The sequence below is a fragment of the Lipomyces oligophaga genome (genome assembly GCF_038497815.1).
Source record: "Lipomyces oligophaga strain CBS 7107 unplaced genomic scaffold V1516scaffold_7, whole genome shotgun sequence".
NCBI lineage: Eukaryota > Fungi > Ascomycota > Lipomycetes > Lipomycetales > Lipomycetaceae > Lipomyces > [Lipomyces] oligophaga.
Window position 1 is genome coordinate 169,506 of NW_027117791.1, and position 22,401 is coordinate 191,906.

The following is a 22,401-nucleotide window of genomic DNA, read 5'->3' on the forward strand; positions in this document are numbered from 1 at the left end:
GAGTTGACGTCAAATTTGTTGACGACGACGAGATTCCAGACGTCGACGACTTTGGCGAAGAAGTCATTTGTCTGATTAGAAATGTATCTGTTTGTTGCATGATATGTGAGTCTAGTGAAGATGATGTGAAATCAAATAATATGATAGGATTTGAAATGAGGATGATGTGAAATGAGGATGATGAGATGAGATGATGAGATGACGAAGGTGTTCAGTTATGAGAAGATAGACTAAAACGAAATCACGGGATCAAAAAATTAAATAATATTCAGTATAAATAAATGCATTCAAACATTCGTATATTCCTAGGTAGAACATAAATATAACTGTAATGTAGGATGAACTGAAGAGACATTAATAAATATTAAAATAATAAAATAATAAAATAATAAATAGATACCGACTTATCAACGCTGATAAGGACAAAGGGATTATTACCTCAAGTAGTTTACTAACGCCTTAGCTTACGCGCATCGGATTCCCCGATAAGGAAGGCAGACGCGGTCTGTTCTTATCAGTTGAGAAGGACGAAATTTATTTTGTTACGAAGTTTGGGCGGTTCTGAATAGTTCTGACAGACTATAGCAAATATTTGGATGGTAGCATTAAGTTGCAAATGAATTTACGAGCTTTTTGATATCAAAATCCTCTGGTTAAACTGATATAACTAAATAGTTCGACTGTCACCGGAGGATCCAGTCAAATCAGTTTTGGCTGGCTGGCTGGCTGCTGGGTATGCGCCGACGGGCAGATATGCGTTTGGGCCAGTTTTAGGTAGTCAGTCTCACAGTAAATGAAAGCATCGGTGATATTAAGCCGTAATACTAATCGGTGATACCCATTAGTGAGGGGCCAATGAGGGAGCAGCTGAGTGGAGTCAAATTGGTTCTGATAAGTGTGACCGGGAAGATATGAAAATTGATATTCATATTGAATTGAAATGATAGCTGAACTAGGTTTAATTAAGCTCTACGATCACTGACATTTCTGAGAAGTGCTGTGTTCTCAATAGTTCGATCAATTCTATTTATTTGTTATTCGATAGGACCGAATATATCCACATTAATTTTTTTTAGATTAGGAGCTTTGAGGTCATAATTGTTAGGGCATAATTGTTAGGGCAGGTGAGAATATGCATGAAAATGGATCCAAATAAGAATACATAAGTTTACAAGGCAGCCAGCAGTACTGTAGAAACAGTAATCCACAAGCAACCAAGTCTGAACTGTTGTATCCAAATCTGGTCCTGGATTGGAAATGCAAGTTAATTGAGCTAATGAGCTTCTAAACATATAACATCTATTCTCCAAGTAAAGAGAAGCCATAAATTGAGATTAAGGAGAAAATTGTAATAGATTTATGTCCTGGCTGGCAAGCAAACTGTTGTTGGTTTTATCAAGCAATAGCTATGCAAATAGAAAGAAGTCAGAAATAATACGATAGAATGTTATTGGATAACAATTCAATTGAACACGAGAGAACAAGTCGATTAAAGTGCTAATGAGTCGAAATCATGGTTTAAATGAGAATCTTCATTTATTTCTGTTATGTCACTTCGTGTATAACCAACGAAGTCTTGTTCACATTATCCTACGTCTAGTTGGCTACTCAGTATAAATGGTAAACCATTAGTGCCGCTATTGCCTGGCTAAGGAATCTTTAAATGTGGATTTCGGCAGTGAACTATTAGAGTGGAAAATCCCCAGTTTCATGGGAACTAAATGTATAAATTCAAATGCAAGATGCTGAGGAGCGTCGATCTAAAGGTGGTATATGCTATACTTTAGCATCTTATCGGATTGGAAAGCACTCGGTGACTAATAATATCTATGAGAATTTTACATCTTCAGCAGATGCTTCTTGAGAACGCTGATACATGCTTTATGAACTGATCATAAGCAGTTCTATATTTCATCTTGACAAGCTTGATCCGGGAGAAATCAATGAGTGCTTATCACGAGGCTCACCGATGTCTCAGGCTTCATCCTAAGTCTACCATGCCCATAGCATCAGCTGCATCCATATAATTGCATTTCCTTATTATATTATCCAATTACAGTAGAATGGCTTTGAATTATGATAAAATAGTGCTTTTTGGGGATTCGATCACTCAATACTGCTACAACACGGAAGTTGCGTCGTTTTGTCTCGGCCCAGCACTTCAACATGGTAATAACATATATATCTTCTCATCGGTGTTCTTCTTTAAACTCTTACTAAAACTAATCGGACAGTGTTTACACGCAAGTTTGATATAATTCAGCGAGGTTATGGAGGCTATACGTCTGCGCATGCAAAATTAATGATCGACAAGGTGATTGCACATGAAAACCAGTCCGAGTCTAAGGTCAAGCTAATGGTGAATTCATCTTTACTCTACAATTTTATCACACTTTGTTAATACCATTAGATCATTTTTTTTGGAACAAACGACGCAGCAAGAAATGCCATTCAGCACGTGGACTTAGAGACATACAAGGCGAACCTGCGATACATGGTAGCAGCTTGCCAGGCAAGCGGAATCAAGGTCATTCTGATCGGCGCAGGTCCGTTCAACGCACATCAATGGTGGGTGGCCCGGCCTGACACACCAAAAGACCGCACGACGCTGCAAGCGCGAGAGTATTGCGACGCTTTAGTGGCTGTCGCACGCGAATTGGCTGTGCCTGCCGTGCCGATGTGGGATCTCGTCATGGCTAAGTTAGGCTGGAAACAGGGCGATCCTGTCTTTGGATTGGAGGAAGAGGCAATTTATAATCCCTTGTCTACTATTTTATCTGATGGTGCGATCTTGTTTTGTTATTGTGTTGGGTTCATGCAATAGTTAGACTAATTTTTGATAGGACTGCACTACAAAGCTGGAGGCTACCAGGTCGAATATGATGGTATCATGGACGTATTGAAGACTAGTTATCCCGAGCTTTATCCGGACAATGTCCCACTCCGACTTCCTGAATGGGCTGCTCTGACATCTTTCGATGTCCTAACAGACGCGATCTGATTCAATGTGCTAGCAAAGACGCTCATTGACACATCCAGTAACAAATACTACAGCGAGGAGTAGTGAACGGATTACATAGATTTCATAAATAGCATTGCAATAACTATGCAATATTATTATTAAAAAAATTATATATTTTGTAGGAATAGCAAATATATAGCTTGAATATCACATGTAGAAGAGGGCAAGGGATCTCGATATATTACCATTATCATAATCATTTGACGGTATTCTGAAATTACAGCCCAAACTTATGCATATATATATGATTACTTATCGATAATATGAATGGTTACAATACATAGGATTAATAGATTCTCTTGGCTATTTGATTTGTATTGCTATATTAGCTTGACTTGATTTTCACCAGCTTCGTCTCCAACTTCACTTTATCATCAAGAACCTCAATTTCAACCACCAATCTCAATTAACAACTTGAAATCAATCAAATATAAAGCAGGATGTGGCTTTCGGAACTACAAAGTATGTTGCTAATTATTATCAAGGTCAAGCTAATTGTTTAGAAGTTGGTGTCGGACTGATTTCTGCAGGTATTATCCATACCAGGTCCTGGTTAAGTCTATACTGTTGCTGTTGATATTAAATAATCTCATAGGTTGCGTTTTTTTTGTTCTAGGAGTTCTCACTTTTTTTGATTCTGCTCTTCTTGCATTTGGAAATGTATTTATCATATCCACAATACTTCTAAACTACGAATCTATACTAATTTTTTTTAGATCCTGTTTGTAGCTGGCCTATTTCTGTTAATTGGATACAAGAGAACGCTTTTATTTTTCTCGCGGCCTGGCAAGATTAGAGGCACTATCTGTTTTGCATTTGGAATTTTCCTTATCCTTGTTCGTCGACCAATCACTGGTTTCATAATCGAATTTTGCGGAATCATGGCTCTCTTTGGGTACTCTTCTCTCTTTAGATTCCTTGTGATCTATAATTTCTGCTGCGTTTGCAATTAAACTCGCATTAACTAACCTCGAATTTAGTGACTTTTTTTCGGTCATTGTCTCGTTTTTACGGTCGCTGCCGTTTATTGGACCGATCCTGTCATCGCCCTATATTGCTCCTGTATGTTCCTCTTTTTAACTTTGTCGTCCTATTATTGTTCAGTCTGTATTAATCTATTCATCTTTAGACCATTGATCATTTGGCTGGGATCAGAATATTGCCTGTTTAGCCCGTTATTTCTCCTCCTCTATTCACTTGATTTTCTCTTTTTCCGTACATTGATGTATTGTATCCTGATGCATATAATATATAATAATATATAATATATAATTTACGCATAACACTAAGTATCTGTATGATCATGTCTAATGTGCTTCGGGATTATTATAGTCATCTAAGTTTAATCATGAATCTTCATGTAAAATATATAGAAAACAATAATACGAGATTTAATTCACTTGTGCACAGAATGTGTCAATGCATAGCATTATTCATTAATTCCTATAATGCAACATGATTAAAAACTATCAACATACATGAGTTGATATACATAAATTAACATCTATTGAAGGTATCAATACCCAACCGAAATCAAATAATCCGCCAGCTGTTCAACAATCTTAGTCGCATTGCCCGGTTGGACACCATCCGGATAGTGCGCAACCAAAATAGCCTGCTTCGTTCGCACAATGATCAATCCTTCAGCGCCTTTTTTCCCATAAATGCTTCGCTCGTCGGACCGCAGTAAGAAGTATTTCACCCCTTCGACATGTAGCCCTTTAGTCTGTAAACCGGTTGGATTGTCAAAGCCATCACGGATCTCGCTGATCTCAGATGCTGCAATCTGTTATTGTCAGTCTCGCACACTATTTAATACAAATGATGTCTTCATCTAAACGGAATACCTCAAATCCAGCCGATTTCGCCCACACACTGTCGCCGGCTTTGGAGTAAATCGCGGCTTTGTCGACGTTTCGCGATCCGGTCAGATTCTCAATATACGCTGTTTATTAGCTTTACTACAGAGGGGGACTTCTAGGTGAATATATAATAAATATACCTTGCCAGGACATACTACTGCAAGATGTTAGCACTTGTTAAATCACACTACCTGGCACTGGTGACTTTCTAGACAGTTACTTCGTTCTTCTCACTTACCGGTTTGCAATCAATTAGAAGATATATAATTGAGTATGGTGTGAAATGAAGTAATAAATATAATGTAAAATTGTAAGAAAATGAGGTCGAAAGAATTACATATGCAGCTAAGAATTCGAACAAATAATTCGGAGCATTCCGAGGGTAAGTGTCTCCCATATTGGGCAACTCACATTCAATTACATAATCACATAATCCAATAATTAGGTTTTACAGCAATAAGCCGATATAAAATTAAATTATTCCTTTGATACAGGAATATATTATTATATAGTATATTATTTTATAGTATCTTTTAGAGACTACCCAGTCTATCCTCGATTCTATTCTGCGACTTTCCATTGATCTCTTTAATATATAGAAGCGAGCATATATGGACTTACAATAGAAATTTTTGGGCCATCTGCTATAACTAGAATATTATCCTCTCCATCGCGTAATACCCTCTCACAAATACACCGCCTAATCTGAATGGTCTCATAATTTGCCTTAGCATAAGCGTTAGGCTTACTTACTATTGCAGTGAACGATTCGGCAAAGCTTGAACAAGCGCTGCTCCTGCTGTATTGAGTCCTTGGAATCCTGGAATAAGAGAATAAACAGCTTGTGTCTATGTTGATATCGACTGACATGTGAAAATTACTTTTAAGTTTCAATGTTAGAGGTGCAAAAATATATAGTCGTGCTAGCTGCATTTCAAAAAGTAATGAACAGTTCCTGCAGTTGCCAGTACCATAAAGCTTTATTTAATTCTCTAAAGACATGTCATAAACACAATTCCCAAGCAATGACACCGAAACGAGGAATTCCAATTTCAACCCACCAACATATGGTAGATCAAACCAATGATATCTCTTATTTGCAAGTGCTAAAACTTACTGATCGCACTGCAATTGCTATTTGTCTAAAGAAAGTCAAGACGCTAGAAACACATGAACGCCTTGGAATTAAACTGACTGCAGCTCAGGACTGGAATCGATCATTCTCAATTTGGAGCAATGATTCACTCACTTTCAGAATCTGTCAAGAGATTCTCTGCAGTGCAACTCATTCTGTTATGGGCTCAGTGCACTCCAGCCTTGTGCAAAATTCAATCAAAGATTTCAGTTTACATTGCGTGCAAAACAGACGGTCGTAGAAGAGAGTGACCGATGCTATATTGATACTTTTCGTTTTCTGGCTACAGACTGCCTTGAATAACTGGTACAGCTACAAGCGGCATTGTCACCAAGGCCAAGGCGAAATTGGTTCGAGCTGTGCTATTAAACAATAGACTCTCATTTGAACGTTGTCAGTATTATATAATAGTAGATTCTGAGTTTACGATGGAGGTCCGATTGCTAGACAAGTTATGGATCCGATAGACCCCCCAGTTGTGGAGGACATTTCATACCTTAGGATTGCAATGCCGTATCATAATTTAAAACGTAATGTAATGTCCAATATCCAATGAATAATCCATAGTAGTCCAGCAAATAAATAACTAATCTAGTTAATTATATTATTTTCCATATCTAGATCAGATAAATTTGCTTTCAAAAGTATGCAGAGAGTAGACAATATATTCAGTCCAGATTGACAACAGCGCTGGTCATATTTCTCAAGTACACATCGCTCACCACCAATACCGTGATCTGACGACCTGCATAGGACAATGCAACAGGCATCGAAACTACAATTGGAATCTTCCACTGCCCGTCACTTCTAGGTCGAGCACGCTTCATGGACAACAGATCATTATCACATGAAAATATCACAAACCAACCTTCGAATTGAACTTTTGGGTACTTGGGTGTATAACATCTGTAGTCGTTATGCAGCGGCGGCTGTGTACGTGTTAGCTTGACAGTAAGCATGATTGTACCATCCGATTTTGTTTGTTCCAAGTCGAGATTGAGAACAGGGATTTTACGGAGAACCCGAATAAATTCGCTTGTCTGACCGCGATTGACGTGCAGGCTCTTCGCTAGAGAGCTCAAGCCATTGGTACTGAGAGCGATAAGCTTAGGCCATTTGTATTCTTCAGCATCCGCAGTTTCGCTAATCCGTCCGCTTGTCGGATCCAGACCTGGCAGGCCGGTAACCGGCTCGTCATCATACCAAATGCCCATCTTGACAGCCTGCATGACTTTGACGAACATCTTCGTCGCGTCCAGATATCCCAGTTCAGCTGCCATATCGATACATGCTTGCAAAATCCGCACACTTTGGTCAAGCACGGATACCATATCCTGCATGTAATCAGTAATAGGTAGTTCCATACGACTCATATGTGCCTGGATCAACAGAAACGCCTTCACATGCGGATCCCACAACGGACTGTCAAATCTATCAGTCGAAAACCGTAACCGTTTCGAAAGCTCGGCGTTGACCAAATCCTCGTTATGTCGCACTGGTAACAAATCGTACTCAGCTGCTCCACATAAGATCTCGAGACACTCATCGAATCGGGGACTCGGCCTGATTTTTCTCAATAAATTACGCACAGTTTTATGTGAAATGTAATAGAAACTCGCAATCTCCAAAAGCCGTGTCGGAGCGACTGTGCTATCCGCCTCAACTCCTACATGAATACAGCCAGATACATTCAACTCTGCCAGGGCTTTGTCGACAATGTCAATGAAATAGGCATTTAATCCTTCGTCATCGGTCTCTTCTAGCCCATAATATGACGGGTTCTTATGAACTCGCCGGAACAAATACGTGCACGTCAAGAAATCCAGCGCTTGCTGTTTGCTTTTGATCGCGCCGCTGGCAATTTCGGCCCCTAAATGGTCGTCCAGTGATTTATGTAGCGATGATTCCACAGGAAACCCGCTATGAAGAAAACGCTTGTAAAATTGTTTTTTTGACTCTTGCGTGAAAATGATAGCCACTCCGCTTTTGTCAAACGAAGGTCGTCCGGCTCGACCCATCATCTGCAGAATATCCGTCAGGTCCATGTCTCTGTACGCCTCTATTTTAGCATCGAAAAACTGTGTCCCCTTAATAATGACCAAGTGCGCAGGCAAGTTTACACCCCATGCAAGCGTGCTGGTTGCAATTAGAACCTGAATCTTACTGCTTTCAAACAGCTCTTGCACGATACGGCGGTCCTGGTCCACCAACCCCGCATGATGCTGGCCTATTCCAAATTGTAACGAAAGCTTCAACGGCTCATCTTTGATCTTGGACAAAACCATGCTCAACTCATCATCGTCCATATGTACAAATCGTTTTGGGTTTTCTTCCATGCCACAGAAATTTATCAAGTCACTCGCTGTCAACCGAGTCTGCCTCCGTGACGCAACGAAAATGAGTACGGGTTTGCTTGGACTATGGCTCTTTATCGCGCTGAATGCTGGCTTGTTCATGCTCTTCATGAGTGGGCAAAACCCAGTATTGTCCTGAAAACCATCAATGTACATCTCTAGAGGAACTGGACGTATCGACTGAGGGAAATTGAACAAGCCTTGCTTGACGCCCAGCCAGCCAGCCATATCGCCTGCATTCGCAACCGCAGTAGACATTCCCACAAGTCTAACCGGTTGATTCGTCTGCGTAGAAACGAACTTCATACGACTGACAATCATTTCCAGGATAGGGCCCCTATCTCCGGCTAGCAAATGAATTTCGTCCATTATAATCAGCGATACTTGCTGCACAAATTTACGTGTTTTCCAATTTCGGCTGATGCCATCAAACTTCTCTGGCGTTGTGATTATAATATCGGACATCTGAATCACTTTCGAATCTGGCGACGTGTCACCTGTCATCTCCACTACTCTCCGACCGGAAACTTCGAGTCGTCGCGACCAATCGTCAACTCGTTCTCGAACAAGTGCTTTCATCGGCGCAATATAAACCACTTTCGATTTCGGATAAGTCTTGAATGCCCACCTAAATTATTAGTATAGCTTGGGCAGCACACGACAGCAACCTACCAAATTGCAAGTTCGGCCGCAACGGTTTTGCCCGATCCTGTCGGCGAGCCTAGAAGAACATTCGTAGGCGTATGATACAAACAGTGGAAAACCATCGTCTGCATAGGATTAAAATAATGAAATTTCTGTTCATAAATCGACTCTACAACCGGATTATGCAGCGCAGTTACCGGAAGTGGTCGTAAATTCAGCAGCTCCGTCTGTACATTCTCATTCTCAGGTCGAATCAAATGCTGGAACGACATTGCAATTGTCGTCCCTGCTCCAGCCCAAGAAGTCGACACCGCACGCACATATAATTGAGATGGCAGTGGATCGTCTAAGGGCACAAAAAACTCCATTTCGTGAACATCGTTTAGGTGTTTGCGAGTCAAGAGAAATTTCGAAGAGTGAAGAATTATCGCGTCTGGATCTTCAACCCAGATCCAGAACGACTCTGCGGACCCGTGTATCTTGTCACTCCAAGAAAAATTAGGTATAATAGTTAGATGAACTCGAAGAATACTCTTCAAAATCGGAAAAACTTCATGCTCAATAATCAGCGATGGTAAATATCGGACAGTTCGAGCGAGATTAGATCCAAAGCCACGATTATGCACAAGCTCGCCTAACTCTTTGGAATCCATTTCTCGCAGCTCATCCATTGGGGGATCAATGGAGTTCAAGCGGTCCATGATTGGCCGAGGGAGATCAAACTGGGCAAGTTCGTGCTCAAATGGCCATATGCGCTTATCAATCGCTTTACAAAGTGAGAGAATAATTCCTGCCAGCTTTCCCCAACGACGATTGAGCGCTATCAGAAACATGGCCCGACTGATCCGTGCAGAGTTTTGGGCGACATAGGCCATGTCGGAAATGAGTGAAAACTCCTGGACGCTGGCGCGAGAGATGTATGACTGTAGCAAGATATTAATTTTGCCGCGGGACGTATCGGTTGTTCCTGCGACCTCGCAAGGTGAAAACTTGTCTCGTAAATTTGTTAATTCTGTGGACTCCTCTTCTCTAGATTTCATGCCGTCGAACTCAAAACTATTACTGAGCATGGCAAGAACGTCGGTCTCGTTTGCTTCAGGGCGCATCATGGTATTGAAGTTTTCTATACTGGCATTAAGTAAATAAAACTCTGAGGCGATCCGGCCAACATCCTTCGGAGTGAACGATCCCGTTCGTTCATCAAAAATGATCATTTGTACTAGATGCAATCTGCGTGCGGCATTAACAATGAGTTCGCGACGGCGGTGTCCAAGCAAAACATCGTCTTCAAGCTGTTTCCAGGCTATTCCATAGGTGATTGGGTTCTTCCGCATACGTACGTAGAGATACGTATAGCCCAGCCATTGTACGCCTTCGTCTATATCGGTAACTGTTCCGAGTGCGATCTCGGCGTTTAGATTATCGACCATGCGTTCTTCGAACCGAGACTCTATGGGCAGTTGCTGAGTAACAGTAGAAATGTAGTGGGCGAGCTTGTCCGCAGTAGTGCAGAGAAACGCGATACCAAACTTCTCGAACTGAGGACGTCCTGCGCGACCAAAGATTTGGATTACATCTGAAATCCCAAGGTCTGTAAAGCCGCCCTTCTTCGCGTCATATATCTGTGTACCTCGGATAATGACTGCAGCAGCAGGTAAATTGACACCCCATGCTAATGTTGCCGTACAGCACAAAACTTTGATCACGCCTTGCGTGAATAATCGCTCAGTAAGGTTCCGGTCGGCTCGGAGCATGCCCGCGTGATGAATTCCAAAGCCGTCCTTCACAATATCCCGTATTTCTTTACTTTTAGATCGTTGCATATCGTGCTGTGCCGCTCTGAACTGCGGATGGAAAGTAGCATCAAACAAATCCATGTCACCCTCAGTCATGGCAAGCTCTCGCAAAGACTTGACCGTTTTCAAGGTATCTTTTCTCGAGTGGACAAAAACCATGATCTGGTGCCCTTCTTGTAGCATTTCAACAACCTTTTTGTAAGTCACTTTGTCGAGGTTTTCGTTGGACTGCTTGCTGCCTGCTTTACCTCTGACGCCGATGAAGTGCTGTTCGAGAGGAACTGGCCGGAATGACGCATCGAAATAGAACAAACCTTCGTTTCTGTCGACTCTGATACAGTTAGATGTGAAAAAACCTAATAGGAATAAAAACAAGAAATTATACTTTAAAAAGTCGGCGACATCGACATAATTTGGTAAAGTCGCTGACAGACCAATGATACGAATCATGCTCTGAGTACTTTCAACCTGGCGGAGAGTACGCGCAACCAAACTTTCAATTACAGCACCACGATCATCATGCAACATATGTACTTCATCTATGATGAGCAATTTGACTTTATCGACTAGTTCGTTATCACCGGATTTGCGCGTGACAACGTCCCATTTTTCTGGAGTCGTCACGATGATTTGCGTTTTCATGATCTCCTGACGAGTGAGTTGCATATCACCGGTCAGTTCTCGGACTTGAATACCCAGCCAGCTGAGACGTTTGCCGAGTTTATCAACAATTTCGGTAGCTAACGCTTTCAGGGGTGCCACGTAAACGATTTTGAAGTCATCTAGAGCGACGTGAAATTTTGTGGGGTCAGTATTAGTGTCGGCATTGGGATCGGTAGTATTAGGTAAATGTTGAAAAGGTGAAGGCGTGGTATGCATAGCAATGGAGTGGAGAATAGTCAGCATAGCAACGTCTGTCTTGCCAGCTCCGGTCGGGGCGCATATGAGCATGTTGTGATTAGTTCCATAAGCAACCGGGTAGACGAGTGACTGGACACGGTTAAGTGTTTTATAGCCAATGAATGTTTCACGACATAGTATATCAAGTGAAGATATTTCGACTAGTTTATTACCAAACTTAACCGGCCGATGCTTAGGATACGGGACGGTGATTTCTTCGTAGAGATCTTCCGTAACTCGAGTCGTACCAACAGGAAGACTGTATTTACTTCCAAACGCGTTGAGGGTGTTGCCTGCATCGTGTGATCTGTATACGTGAGGATATTGCTCCGCTGCACGATCAAGGATCTGGCCCGTTGGAGTTTCATTGCGTGCACGCATGGCAGCATCTAGACGCTTCTGACGTTCGACCTTTGTCAGTAAACGGGGAGTATTTTGTGTAGACGAGGAAGTTAGAACTGATGAAGATTCCACATCAGCCATTTTCTTGCGCCCATTCCGGATCCGCACTTGAGAATACGGATTCACCTGCAACTCCCCATCGTTCAGACCAGCCAGAATCTGATCACGATGCGCAATCAAAGCGGTAACAAAGTCCAAGTCGTCGTATCCCAGAATATCAGGTAATTTAAACTGCAGCTGATCGACGTCATTCCCTGCTAAAGTTGAATGCAAAGTATCCACAAGATCATCGACTTCCATTACATTTGAAGTTGACTGGAGATGAGTCAGACACTGTTCGAAAAGCCATTCGCGGTTATATCGAATATCATTTGCATCAAATTCAGATGTAAAGTCTGAATCATGGTAATCCTGTTCATCGGAGTCTAAATCTGAGTCGTCCGAATACGACAGAAACCCGTCGTAGTCGATGGAATTCCAGTCGCGATCGATCCCTAGATCTTCGTGTGATTTGACAGCAAACGAATAGTCTAGCAGCTTAAACTCGCGAACAAACTCGTTCAGGTCTGCCATATATCAAGAATTGAAACAGTGATATATTAACTGGTTTTTTTCTTTTGATAAAAAATATATAGAGAGAGAAACTAGATCGAAAAATAAGTCCTAATATGAGGCGGGATAACAAATGTAGATTCATACAGATGGGACAAAATTATTAATGGCACCTTCTGCATCAAAAAAACGCCTAAGATCATTGAAATTACTATAACAGCAAGATGCCAACGGAATTAGAAGAAGTGAGTATCAAAAATTGAAATCTGCTCGAAGGTTCCTCTTTACAATACTAATAATAACTCAACTACTAACAATCTACAGCTAGTTGAGTTCCTACACTCACCTCAGGCTATGATCCGGACGATTGCACTACAGAACTTGGTTGGATACTCAACCGGGCCACAAAATAGTTTGTTTCTACGAGATAACATGCGGCCTATTAAGGACCTTAAAATTATTGCTCGAGATCCGCAACCGGTAGGTAAAATAGTTTACGGAGAGGTACTTGGAGCAGCTCTAACGAAAAGTAGGCGATTGTCAAAGACGCACTGAGTATTCTAGCAAACATGAGTGAATACATCAAAGTGAGAAACATCTTAGCTGAGGACAAGTCATTTATATCGTTGGTGGTTAACAGTATCTGCCGTACCAACGAAGCGAACGCAGATCTGTTCTGCATTTTGTTGGCTAATCTCGCGAAGGATGATGCCATTTCGAGCATATTTGAGATGAAATCTGTATGTAAGACTGATCTACTTCGGTCCGACTACGTAATTGATCAACTGTTGGATTGCTTTGTGCAAGGGTCTGAAAAAAAATTGAATCCAAAAGCATCATTTGATTATCTTGCGTTTGTCTTTTCCGATATCTCTAGACTGCCCGAAGGACGTAAATACTTCATCACTGCGCGCGAGTACGACGGGGTGGTTCCGCTGGCCAAGCTGCTTGTGTTTACAGAGTTTGACAATCAGGTTCGTCGTGCAGGAGTTGCATCGACAATCAAAAACTCATTGTTTGAGTTTTCCGCACACCCTGAGTTGTTAGGTTCTGTCAATCTGCTGCCGTATCTGCTGCTTCCACTTGCAGGACCCGAGGAACTTAAAGAGGAAGAGATGTTTGAGTTACCAGACGAGCTGCAATTTCTACCTCCGGATAAAGAACGAGAGCCGGATCCGGAAATTATGTGTGTGCTCGTAGAGTGTCTGGTTTTGCTGGGCTCGACACGCGCTGGCCGTGACTATCTGCGGGATAAGGGTGTATATCCATTAATCAGAGAGTTACATCTTGCGGTCGACAACGATGAACTGCAGGAAACGTGTGAACGGTTTGTGCAGCTAATCATGGCCGATGAGCCAGGCGAGCATCAGCAGCTTTTACAGATCGAGCATGAGGAATCTGATCTCCAGGCATTATAATGTTTTAACATAATAAATGTATATATTGTATAATTAGTTAATTAATTCCAAAAGGATCTTCATCTTCTTCATCATCGTCCGACTCGTAAATAGCATTGTTCTCCAGAGATCTCAAAGACTCCTTCATTTTTTTACCTTCTTCTCCCATTCTGCGGTTTTTCTCCTCTGCGGCAGCCAATTTCTCCGCATCCTCTTCTTCTTTTGACTGCATCTGACGTTTCATACGCTGCTCAACCTCACGGTTCTCATCTTCGGGGCCCTCCATGATTGGTGCTTCCTCGTCATCAGCAAATTCTTCGTCAAAGTCCAATTCGTCACCTTCATCGTCATGCTAAATGTTTTAGAATGTAACTTATATTATAGAGCAGTGCCCAAGACTAACCTTCCGAACGACACGTGTCCGACCATCGACAGTTTTCAATCGTTTCTGGGCCGGCTCGATGTCCGCCTGATCCTGTTCCGAACCCATCTGTCTCATAAGCCATCTCGACGGCTGGCTCTTGTTCGCAAGGATCTCCTCGGCCTGTTCTAGCGAAAGAGTCTGGTACTTATTGCGCGGCGTGAACTTGTACCACTTTTCTGCCGGAATCATTTTGAACCCATCCTCGTCGACGACAAAGAGAACATAACAGTCCGATTGAGCGGCCTCATAGGACCCAACCCAAGTATTTTGGCCATCAAAATCTTCGAGCAGCCAGGGATAATGCTCTTCGTAGCGTAGCTTACGTGCCTCCTCGTTGTTGGTATAGACTTGTTTGGTTATCCGACGCTGAATTGTCTGTTTCTTTTTGCCTCTACCATATCCATCGGGGGCAACGTTCAGCTTTGGATTCGGCGCTACAGTTCCTGCATCCGCTGGCGGTACCTCTTCTGTAGGAGCTGGGTCAGGAACAGAAGTAGGACCAGAACCAGCTGAAGATCCAGAAGCCTCGTCGACCTCAGTCTTGACTTTATCCGGCTTAGTTTGCTCGAGCTCAGCCAGGAGCGGATTTTTCTGTTCGTATCGCAGCGATCGCGGATCTTTGCGCTGCAAGGTAACAGGTTGCGAAAACTCCAGAGGATCGACGGTCTTGTTAGACGCAAACTTTATAATATGATACCGTTTACCGTGCTTTTCGCTATAGCTGAGAGAAGACAGATTCTGATCGTATTGGATTTCGTCCAAAACTGGTTCCTGTGGTTCGGCTTTGATCGTCGGACGCGATCGACTAGTACCTAGTCTTCCTGATGGTCTAAATATTGACATTATACTTTATATGTTGTATTCCGAACTCTATACAATCATATATGTCATAACCGATCCAATATATACAATATGCTGGCTTTACAGAATTAAATCTGCTAATTAATATGTATATGAGATCAATAGAAGTGGTCATGTTCACGTGACGTGATATTGAGCTAATATAAAGATTTAGAATTAAATATTTATCTGGTATATTGCTAAGAGACATGTGAGTACATGCAGTTATAGTGTCAGTATGTCAAGACTAGACTATTTGGCATCTAAATATCTTATCGCAGAAGGTCCGCCTAAAAAGCGCAAGAAAACAAAAACTTCCAAATCAAGCAAGGAGATCGTTATAGAAGACGAGCCAGGATGGACAGATCCAAAGGACAGTGATCAAGACGAGATTGGCGAAGATGCTCCTGTTGGTGAGTAGTATACTGTAATTTGGTGTTCATTAATTCCATGGGTCTGGAATGGCGTTGTGGATAATAGGAGTATAGATTTGATATTGATTGTCTAGTTGAAAATGTTTCTGTTCGCCCTATTGTTGTGTCTGCTGGTTGGAAGAAAGTTGGTCATTCTGTAGATTCTAAGTATCCGGGTGATTCAGAGAATCTAGCAGATTCCACTGTAGCAAGTGAATCTAATCCAGCGAGTGATGCGCTCGTTGTTCCGGAAGAACCAGTTCGAAGGATTGGCGGACTTAAATCAGGCAAGACTGTTAAGGCTGAGCTGGACCGTCGAAAAGCATATGAATTTGCACGAATGGAAGCGTCTGGTACGTCGGGCAAGAATTCAGCAGTGGTGTACCGAGATGCGTCGGGAAAGAAAATCGATATTGAGGCGTACAAGGCCAAGATGCAATTGCAACTCGAGGCGGAGCAGCGGAAGATTCGTGAAGATGAGGAACGACAAGTCGAGCTGAATCGAGGCGTTGTCCAGCAGCTCGACGCGAAAAGAGCTCTTGAACAAGAACGAGAGCAGGAATCATCGTCGACGACCTCGTTGAAGATATCACAGTATGCCGATGACAAAGAATTAAACGACAACCTGAAGCAGCAACAGTTGTGGGAAGATCCTGCAGCAAAATTTCTTACGAGCCAGAAATCGGAGCGCAAAAGTGTTTCCGGACTAAAATTGTATCAAGGTCCATATCCTCCAAACCGGTTTAATATTCCGCCGGGATATCGGTGGGATGGAGTTGATCGCTCAAACGGCTTTGAGGTAAGAGTTTTAGAGAAGCGCTCGAAAGTGAGAGAGCGTGTTGAGGATGCATATGAGTCGGACGGAGAAGAGTGAATCAACTTTAAACATGCAATAGTCTTTCCATATGCATATGTTCACTGAAGTCTTTAAGCCCCGGACATGCTACACATCAAATATGTGCTACACAATTTATATTCAACGGAAAATTATATGGCAGACATGTAAATTGTCTATTTCTGTTTTGAAACTAATGAATTATCGGGAGATGTGCTTTTATTGCAGTTGAATATGAAAGATAGCAGATCGTTTGTAAATAGGCGTCAATTCAACTTTTGGCCATTTTGGAAATTGTTGGCACTGCTTCTCTGTCGATTACTTGGTCTACTACTAAAAACTTTGCTCTTTCTAGTAATACGAATCACAGGACTACGCCCATCACTGAATCTTCGCTATTCTCGCCCAGGCGATAATTATATTTTCCTTACAATGGCATTGTTGGTCTTGACGCATATTGTTGAGCAATCCGATCATTACTGGACTAAGGGCGAAATCGGCTCTGATTTCTATTGCCTCAGCAGCCCTACATATGGACGCAATAATGGAGAATATATATATAGTTGTTGAATATGTATCGATTTTGTAATCCCTGTTCAAAGGATGTAAATTTTGCAGTGTCAATGCCAATTCTTTGCAATTTCCGCCCTCAAAGATATAACTGAATTTTATTTTGGCTTGAGAGAGATTTGTCAAAAAGGCTTGTCAGGCCGCTCATAATCTGTGTGCCCAGCTAACTTTGCATGATTTGCTTTCTCCGCACATACTCTAAATTTACATATCTTCACATATGAAGACATGAAAACTAAATCAGCTGGCTGAAATATTCATCTTATTTTGTGATTTATTCATAATGAAGTCTTCCTTTAGAAAGACTAAATCTTACAGTATGGCCAACCTGAATTGCTAGTTCATCATGGAAGTAATAATTTATCCAGAGAATAACACTTATCACCATAAATCTAATTGTTCCTGATTCTATCTCTAAGTTCTAGATCCTGATCTTTTGTTTAGTTTTATTTAGAAATAAATTCGATATATCTCGTAAAAAGTTTTGCCTCGCTTGTTAGATCCTTTTCATCCAGTAAATTGCTAACTAACGATGACCGGTATGGGCTAATGGGCTGCCTGTTTCTGATTCTTTCTGACTGTCTACATCCACAATTAATGTTCCCACGATAAGGTAATATACTTTACAACTAGTCCTGTGGATTCAGTTGTCTACATATCAAAATTTTGCTCAAAAGCATGTGAGGTTTATTGATATCTGCAGTAATAGTCCGCCAGCTAAACTCTTCCCAAATCAATTAATTACACTGCGCTCCCGCACACAACACAGACTGAAAATGACAAGATTCGACTGCCGATCTCGGTTAATGCTTTTCTGCATCGTTCTGCTCAGCAACTGCCTGATAGCTGCAGGCTTTTCCGAGTCACTGGAGGCGTCTGTGAAACCAATAGGCGACCTTGATGCTGTTGAACCAGTCGCAACTCTACACTTTACTTTTGACGAGACGGCAAACAAGTATCTGCTTGGAGCCCAAGACCGTTCAAATGATCAATTCAACGATAGATTGTTATTGGTTGCGGACTCCCTCTCCATAGTATGTTGGCTCTTCTGATTTCCCTGTTTTTGCTAGGGCGATATTGACTGATGTCTAGATGGAGCCCTTTACGGGGAAGAAAGATGTTTTTACGGTCCACTTGACTACAGCAGGCGATCCATGGCATGTGGATTATACGTTCGCCGACGTGAAAGAAGACGACAATGATGAAGACGATGACAAGTTTGTGCGGGTCGAGACCTGTACTCCAGTTCGAGGGACAGTTGCTGTGCTGAAGCCACCTGTTGTTCCAGGCCAGGATCCCATCGAAGATGTAAGTTTGACACAGTCGATAGGACTTTGATGAAGCTAATAAACTCAGAACCGCTCGTTTATTCAAAAATATTGGATGTTTATTGTACCCATGCTCTTGGTGTTTATGCTTGGGGGTGGAAATTGATATTGTATGCTTCCTCTGCGATGTTTAGTTTACCTTTTAGAACATAGAATTAGATTGTAGCGTGTCATGAGTTCATATTTGAACTAAAAATTTCACGATATTTATGCAACTTTGACCTCTACGTCTAACACGTCTTCCGTCCGAACTATTAATATTCTGCGATCTCAACGCTTTAGTTGACGCAGCTGTAGAAGTTACAGAGTCCATAATGTTGTGTCATCGACATTTTAGAAACATATTTAGTGGACATAAGCTTAGTGCGGTCTCCTTTTCCATTTCCTTCTCCTCCTCGCTGTTAGATTTATCAAATGTGCTTATCCTTGGAATTTCTCAATTTCCTATTTCGCCATTATTTTCAGTGTCTATGTTAAGTAATATGACTGTAAACGATCAAAATATTCCTAAGTCTAGGGAATGTGGTTCAATGGCTTCGCAGGTCACGTTGATTGAAAAGATTGTCCCAAGAAAATCTGTTCCGGTACAGTATTTTCGTGTATCTCATTAAGTAAATGTACATCACAATATTATATATATAATAGATAAAATACCAAAAAAATTGACGAAATGTTGCGTCGATTGCTGCAAATTCGACAATTCAGTTCTTCCACAAGGACCGACAAAAGCCACTATTCAATCAAGCATCCTGTTCACCATGTACTGAAGTACAAAAAAACAATTCTACAACCGCGCAACAAGAAAGTGCTGCTTGTTCCCGAGTGGAGTCCTGAGTCGCACCACTTTAAGCCAGACGCCGTGCTGCCCTCAAGAGTGGAGACACATTGGCAGACCACCATTGCGCCGGATGTTTTACTCGCAAACTACGTCCACAATGAGAGAGTGATCCCGGGCAGACATAAGGAACAGTGGGATGGGTCGTCTGCTTACCACAAGAACCGGCGAGCCAAACTGGCTGCTGGGGTGACTGCTACGCCCAATATTCATCCTCGGACAGATTCGAACGTGCCACGATTGAGTGGCATCTGGGTCAACACCTTTGTTAAGGAAGCAACCGAGTCGTCCGAACGTGTCATTCCTATGCTTGCTCTACTTCAGCAGATCACCGGTATCAAGCCCAAGCTGACCTTCTCGAAAGCGTCCATCGTCCAGTGGCGACTCCGACGGCGCAAGGTCATGGGCTGCAAAGTGTATCTTGATGGCTTTGCACGCGACCAGTTCTTTGCAACATTAGTCGAGCTCGTATTGCCCCGCGTTAAGTCATTTGCAGGCATTAAGAATTCGTCTGGCGATAAATTTGGCAACATCACAATTGGATTCGAGCCAGAACATCTCGCGTATTTCCCAGAATATGAGGGCAATCCTGCTCTCTGGCATGGTACTACGGGCATGAACGTCACGTTCGTCACCTCTGCGCAGACCGATCCGGAAGCACGAACATTTCTTTCGGCCATGGGCATTCCTTTTGTCGGCCGGGAGAGATTCCACAATGTGCCAAAGTTACCTGACCCAAATCGCTTGAGGAAAAAGGGACTCATGCCTGATGGGTATTGATATTTGTTACTGCATTACTGTGCATTAATCGAATCGAATGTATTATCTTAACTTATATACTATATTCTCACCCAGCTTCCATCCTTGTACAATACATGTCGATAAGTAGTGCTACGCTTACTTATCTAGCGCCTACTTATACCCTGCGCAATTTAAGTTCAAGCATGCTACGCACAATTATGCCTCATCCATTTCCAAATCCATCGACGAATCATCGCCAGCAACTTCATACTTAATTGCCATACCATCATTGCCCGAAGTTTGCTGCCAAAGACGAATCAATATCAAAAAATAAAAAAACACCACGCACGACAACGAGAAAATTATGAGCGTATAACTCGAATGGTCAATGCCATTCTGATAAATCAACATCAGCTGCTCTTCGTTGGCACACATAAAGAGAAATCCCGATGCAACAAGCAAAAAAGGCGGCATGTACTGCCAAGAATGCGGGTCGCCTTCCGTAGGCGCGTCGCGCAAAATAAAGCCAATCTCAATCAACCGGAATAAACCCGCAGACATCAGCGCATATCCAAACATGGCATGCACTTTGGTCGACAGCTCTAAATGCTGTGCGTGAACAGACATTGCCCAACCCGTCAAGATAATCACAAACGATGGAATGAAGTTACGTTTTGGCCGGCCATGCGATCGTGAAAGTAAAAGTCCAATCAATCCAGCAGCCCACCATACAATTCCCATGCTCGTATGCTGGTAATCGCCATGGCTCCATTTCTGACCCCACCGATGTTCAGTAAAAGTGTTGACTATTCCCCAAGCTGTGATTACAGCGCTGTCCAGGAACTCCTGGCTATATCCTGTCCTTGCCAACCAACCTTGGCCAACTAGTAACATGATAGCTAAAATGCATCCATACGCAATAAACGCGCTCCCCATAATCTGCATTGTCAATTTCGTATTCTTCTCGTACACGAATAAACGCTACATTCCAGTACTCACCCCATGTGCCAGACATTGACCAAGATGATCGCCATGACAAAATCCAAGTGCAACAATCCCACCAAAACCCATTTGCACCCACGAAAACACCGGCATTAACGCACCAAATACCATATGAATCTTGACCACCCCTCCCCGGATTCGACCTAGCAGCCCCCGTTCTAGATGCATTTTCAAAAACACGCCCACTGCAATCTGCGCGAACATAAATGGCATCAAAAATCGTGCAAATGATGAATGCACATTACCGCTCGAAAACTCTCGACCCTTATGGCTATGCCCGAGAAAATATCCGGCAATTGCGAGAACTGTGCCAAATACTTGTACCGGAATGTGAAACCGGTGTCGGTTGAGCCCAAGTACCATTCCTACAGGAAAGCACAGTCCAAAGGAAATCATCATTATCTATACTTGTCAATATTTCATCACTTCTCCTTTCTTGGTTAATTCGCTCACTGCTATATGCGCCCACAATATACTATCAATAGGCTCTACTGATATATATTCGCCTTCTGGAATATCAACGGCATCATGATCATGCGCTACCGCTGATGTGACAAGCGAAGAAAATATCACTAAACATAAACTTCTTCCTTTCATTTTCAAGTTTATTCCAATCGAAATATCACTAATTTTCGTGAGTTGTTCAAAACAAATAGGCTGACCTTGAGATTTTTGTGGGAGTTATGCGCCCCGCAGGTGATAACATGATATCGGCACGTGTTCGCTTATGTAATCACAATTTATTTGATCCATTGGAGATTGATTATGTAAGTCGAACATCTCAAGATCTCGTAAATTATACTAGTTAATTTATGGCCTATCAATATGTTGTAACAGGTGTACTATGCTATAACTATAGGTGGATTTGACTCTGTTCGGCTGATTATTGGGTATAATAATGCAAGCTTTTGACAGCTTGACACAGTATCTATCTTCACCACGCATATCCTGCTCTGTAGTTAGATCTGAGATATTTGGAAACTTTGTTAAATACTTATTCATTCTAAAGACAGCAGTAGCCAAATTTAAATAGATTTTACGTAGAACAGGACATAGATTTGAACTTGGTTTGACATTCTTCAGATTGATGCAGCTAGCTGTGTAATCTTAAGCGTAGCATATCAAAAATCTTAAATTTTTTAATTCCTTCTTTGGCCGGTATATACGATAGATCAAAGTAGAATTTTATGATTAAACTCTATCAATTCAGAACTCCATAATATGAATTACTCCTGTTGTTGGAAGCTCGTTCGTGAAAGTTCTCCCTCTCATCTCAGCGAACTGCTCTACTACTTGAATAGCTATTTTACTCATTGCTCTATAGCTGACAGCGCGTTCACGAAAACCA

General features: G+C 42.0%; 10 protein-coding genes across 10 annotated transcripts; 6 read left to right on the forward strand and 4 right to left on the reverse strand.

Moving 5' to 3' along the window:
- The first annotated feature begins 2,003 nt into the window (after positions 1–2,003).
- V1516DRAFT_679552 (SGNH hydrolase-type esterase domain-containing protein) lies at positions 2,004–3,174 on the forward strand. The gene is made up of 4 exons (XM_066922951.1): positions 2,004–2,169; positions 2,235–2,359; positions 2,411–2,783; positions 2,844–3,174. Exons 1-4 carry the CDS (start codon positions 2,064–2,066, stop codon positions 2,999–3,001), a joined length of 762 nt encoding a protein of 253 aa, XP_066775546.1. The 5' UTR covers positions 2,004–2,063; the 3' UTR covers positions 3,002–3,174.
- A 67-nt stretch (positions 3,175–3,241) lies between these two features.
- V1516DRAFT_679555 (Got1/Sft2-like family-domain-containing protein) lies at positions 3,242–4,392 on the forward strand. The gene is made up of 6 exons (XM_066922952.1): positions 3,242–3,484; positions 3,526–3,552; positions 3,618–3,682; positions 3,739–3,917; positions 4,003–4,084; positions 4,152–4,392. The coding sequence occupies exons 1-6, from the start codon at positions 3,463–3,465 to the stop codon at positions 4,191–4,193; spliced, it is 417 nt and encodes a 138-aa protein (XP_066775547.1). The 5' UTR covers positions 3,242–3,462; the 3' UTR covers positions 4,194–4,392.
- On the reverse strand, positions 4,318–5,218 carry V1516DRAFT_679559 (profilin). Its single transcript, XM_066922953.1, has 4 exons — positions 5,094–5,218; positions 5,025–5,041; positions 4,870–4,967; positions 4,318–4,808 (listed from the first exon to the last, which is right to left on the reverse strand). Exons 2-4 carry the CDS (start codon positions 5,035–5,037, stop codon positions 4,539–4,541), a joined length of 381 nt encoding a protein of 126 aa, XP_066775548.1. The 5' UTR covers positions 5,038–5,041; positions 5,094–5,218; the 3' UTR covers positions 4,318–4,538.
- A 1,469-nt stretch (positions 5,219–6,687) lies between these two features.
- V1516DRAFT_628423 (Sec63 Brl domain-containing protein) lies at positions 6,688–12,689 on the reverse strand (the record flags this gene model as incomplete). Its single annotated transcript, XM_066919841.1, has 3 exons — positions 6,688–9,001; positions 9,046–11,145; positions 11,200–12,689. The coding sequence occupies 3 exons, from the start codon at positions 12,687–12,689 to the stop codon at positions 6,688–6,690; spliced, it is 5,904 nt and encodes a 1,967-aa protein (XP_066775549.1).
- An 83-nt stretch (positions 12,690–12,772) lies between these two features.
- Positions 12,773–14,155, forward strand: V1516DRAFT_654765 (uncharacterized protein). The gene is made up of 3 exons (XM_066920308.1): positions 12,773–12,913; positions 12,993–13,148; positions 13,202–14,155. Exons 1-3 carry the CDS (start codon positions 12,893–12,895, stop codon positions 14,084–14,086), a joined length of 1,062 nt encoding a protein of 353 aa, XP_066775550.1. The 5' UTR covers positions 12,773–12,892; the 3' UTR covers positions 14,087–14,155.
- V1516DRAFT_708437 (uncharacterized protein) lies at positions 14,091–15,405 on the reverse strand. The gene is made up of 2 exons (XM_066924195.1): positions 14,469–15,405; positions 14,091–14,417 (listed from the first exon to the last, which is right to left on the reverse strand). Exons 1-2 carry the CDS (start codon positions 15,330–15,332, stop codon positions 14,124–14,126), a joined length of 1,158 nt encoding a protein of 385 aa, XP_066775551.1. The 5' UTR covers positions 15,333–15,405; the 3' UTR covers positions 14,091–14,123.
- A 162-nt stretch (positions 15,406–15,567) lies between these two features.
- Positions 15,568–16,616, forward strand: V1516DRAFT_687077 (Pre-mRNA-splicing factor of RES complex-domain-containing protein; the record flags this gene model as incomplete). Its single annotated transcript, XM_066923701.1, has 2 exons — positions 15,568–15,742; positions 15,838–16,616. The coding sequence occupies 2 exons, from the start codon at positions 15,568–15,570 to the stop codon at positions 16,614–16,616; spliced, it is 954 nt and encodes a 317-aa protein (XP_066775552.1).
- A 1,623-nt stretch (positions 16,617–18,239) lies between these two features.
- On the forward strand, positions 18,240–18,581 carry V1516DRAFT_628725 (uncharacterized protein; the record flags this gene model as incomplete). Its single annotated transcript, XM_066919859.1, has 2 exons — positions 18,240–18,455; positions 18,504–18,581. The coding sequence occupies 2 exons, from the start codon at positions 18,240–18,242 to the stop codon at positions 18,579–18,581; spliced, it is 294 nt and encodes a 97-aa protein (XP_066775553.1).
- Positions 18,582–19,018: 437 nt separating this feature from the next.
- On the forward strand, positions 19,019–20,170 carry V1516DRAFT_679577 (mitochondrial 54S ribosomal protein uL5m). Its single transcript, XM_066922954.1, has one exon. The coding sequence runs from the start codon at positions 19,146–19,148 to the stop codon at positions 20,088–20,090; it is 945 nt and encodes a 314-aa protein (XP_066775554.1). The 5' UTR covers positions 19,019–19,145; the 3' UTR covers positions 20,091–20,170.
- An 8-nt stretch (positions 20,171–20,178) lies between these two features.
- On the reverse strand, positions 20,179–21,931 carry V1516DRAFT_506867 (uncharacterized protein). The gene is made up of 3 exons (XM_066919132.1): positions 21,507–21,931; positions 21,051–21,455; positions 20,179–20,990 (listed from the first exon to the last, which is right to left on the reverse strand). The coding sequence occupies exons 1-3, from the start codon at positions 21,648–21,650 to the stop codon at positions 20,268–20,270; spliced, it is 1,272 nt and encodes a 423-aa protein (XP_066775555.1). The 5' UTR covers positions 21,651–21,931; the 3' UTR covers positions 20,179–20,267.
- Positions 21,932–22,401: the final 470 nt, after the last annotated feature.

Excerpts from the sequence above, each read along its gene's own strand:
- V1516DRAFT_679552 (XM_066922951.1), top strand. The coding sequence starts at position 2,064 with ATGGCTTTGAATTATGATAAAATAGTGCTTTTTGGGGATTCGATCACT. Across the intron at positions 2,170-2,234 it reads CGGCCCAGCACTTCAACATG|TGTTTACACGCAAGTTTGAT; the intron begins GTAATAACATAT and ends CTAATCGGACAG. Across the intron at positions 2,360-2,410 it reads AGTCTAAGGTCAAGCTAATG|ATCATTTTTTTTGGAACAAA; the intron begins GTGAATTCATCT and ends TAATACCATTAG.
- V1516DRAFT_679555 (XM_066922952.1), top strand. The coding sequence starts at position 3,463 with ATGTGGCTTTCGGAACTACAAA. Across the intron at positions 3,485-3,525 it reads GTGGCTTTCGGAACTACAAA|AAGTTGGTGTCGGACTGATT; the intron begins GTATGTTGCTAA and ends CTAATTGTTTAG. Across the intron at positions 4,085-4,151 it reads CATCGCCCTATATTGCTCCT|ACCATTGATCATTTGGCTGG; the intron begins GTATGTTCCTCT and ends ATTCATCTTTAG.
- V1516DRAFT_679559 (XM_066922953.1), bottom strand. Across the intron at positions 4,809-4,869 it reads CGAAATCGGCTGGATTTGAG|ATTGCAGCATCTGAGATCAG; the intron begins GTATTCCGTTTA and ends TGACAATAACAG.
- V1516DRAFT_654765 (XM_066920308.1), top strand. The coding sequence starts at position 12,893 with ATGCCAACGGAATTAGAAGAA. Across the intron at positions 12,914-12,992 it reads TGCCAACGGAATTAGAAGAA|CTAGTTGAGTTCCTACACTC; the intron begins GTGAGTATCAAA and ends AACAATCTACAG. Across the intron at positions 13,149-13,201 it reads TTGCTCGAGATCCGCAACCG|GCGATTGTCAAAGACGCACT; the intron begins GTAGGTAAAATA and ends AACGAAAAGTAG.
- V1516DRAFT_708437 (XM_066924195.1), bottom strand. The coding sequence starts at position 15,332 with ATGTCAATATTTAGACCATCAGGAAGACTAGGTACTAGTCGATCGCGT. Across the intron at positions 14,418-14,468 it reads GGACACGTGTCGTTCGGAAG|CATGACGATGAAGGTGACGA; the intron begins GTTAGTCTTGGG and ends TAAAACATTTAG.
- V1516DRAFT_679577 (XM_066922954.1), top strand. The coding sequence starts at position 19,146 with ATGTTGCGTCGATTGCTGCAAATTCGACAATTCAGTTCTTCCACAAGG.
- V1516DRAFT_506867 (XM_066919132.1), bottom strand. The coding sequence starts at position 21,650 with ATGAAAGGAAGAAGTTTATGTTTAGTGATATTTTCTTCGCTTGTCACA. Across the intron at positions 21,456-21,506 it reads TATTGTGGGCGCATATAGCA|ATAATGATGATTTCCTTTGG; the intron begins GTGAGCGAATTA and ends TGACAAGTATAG. Across the intron at positions 20,991-21,050 it reads GTCAATGTCTGGCACATGGG|ATTATGGGGAGCGCGTTTAT; the intron begins GTGAGTACTGGA and ends TTGACAATGCAG.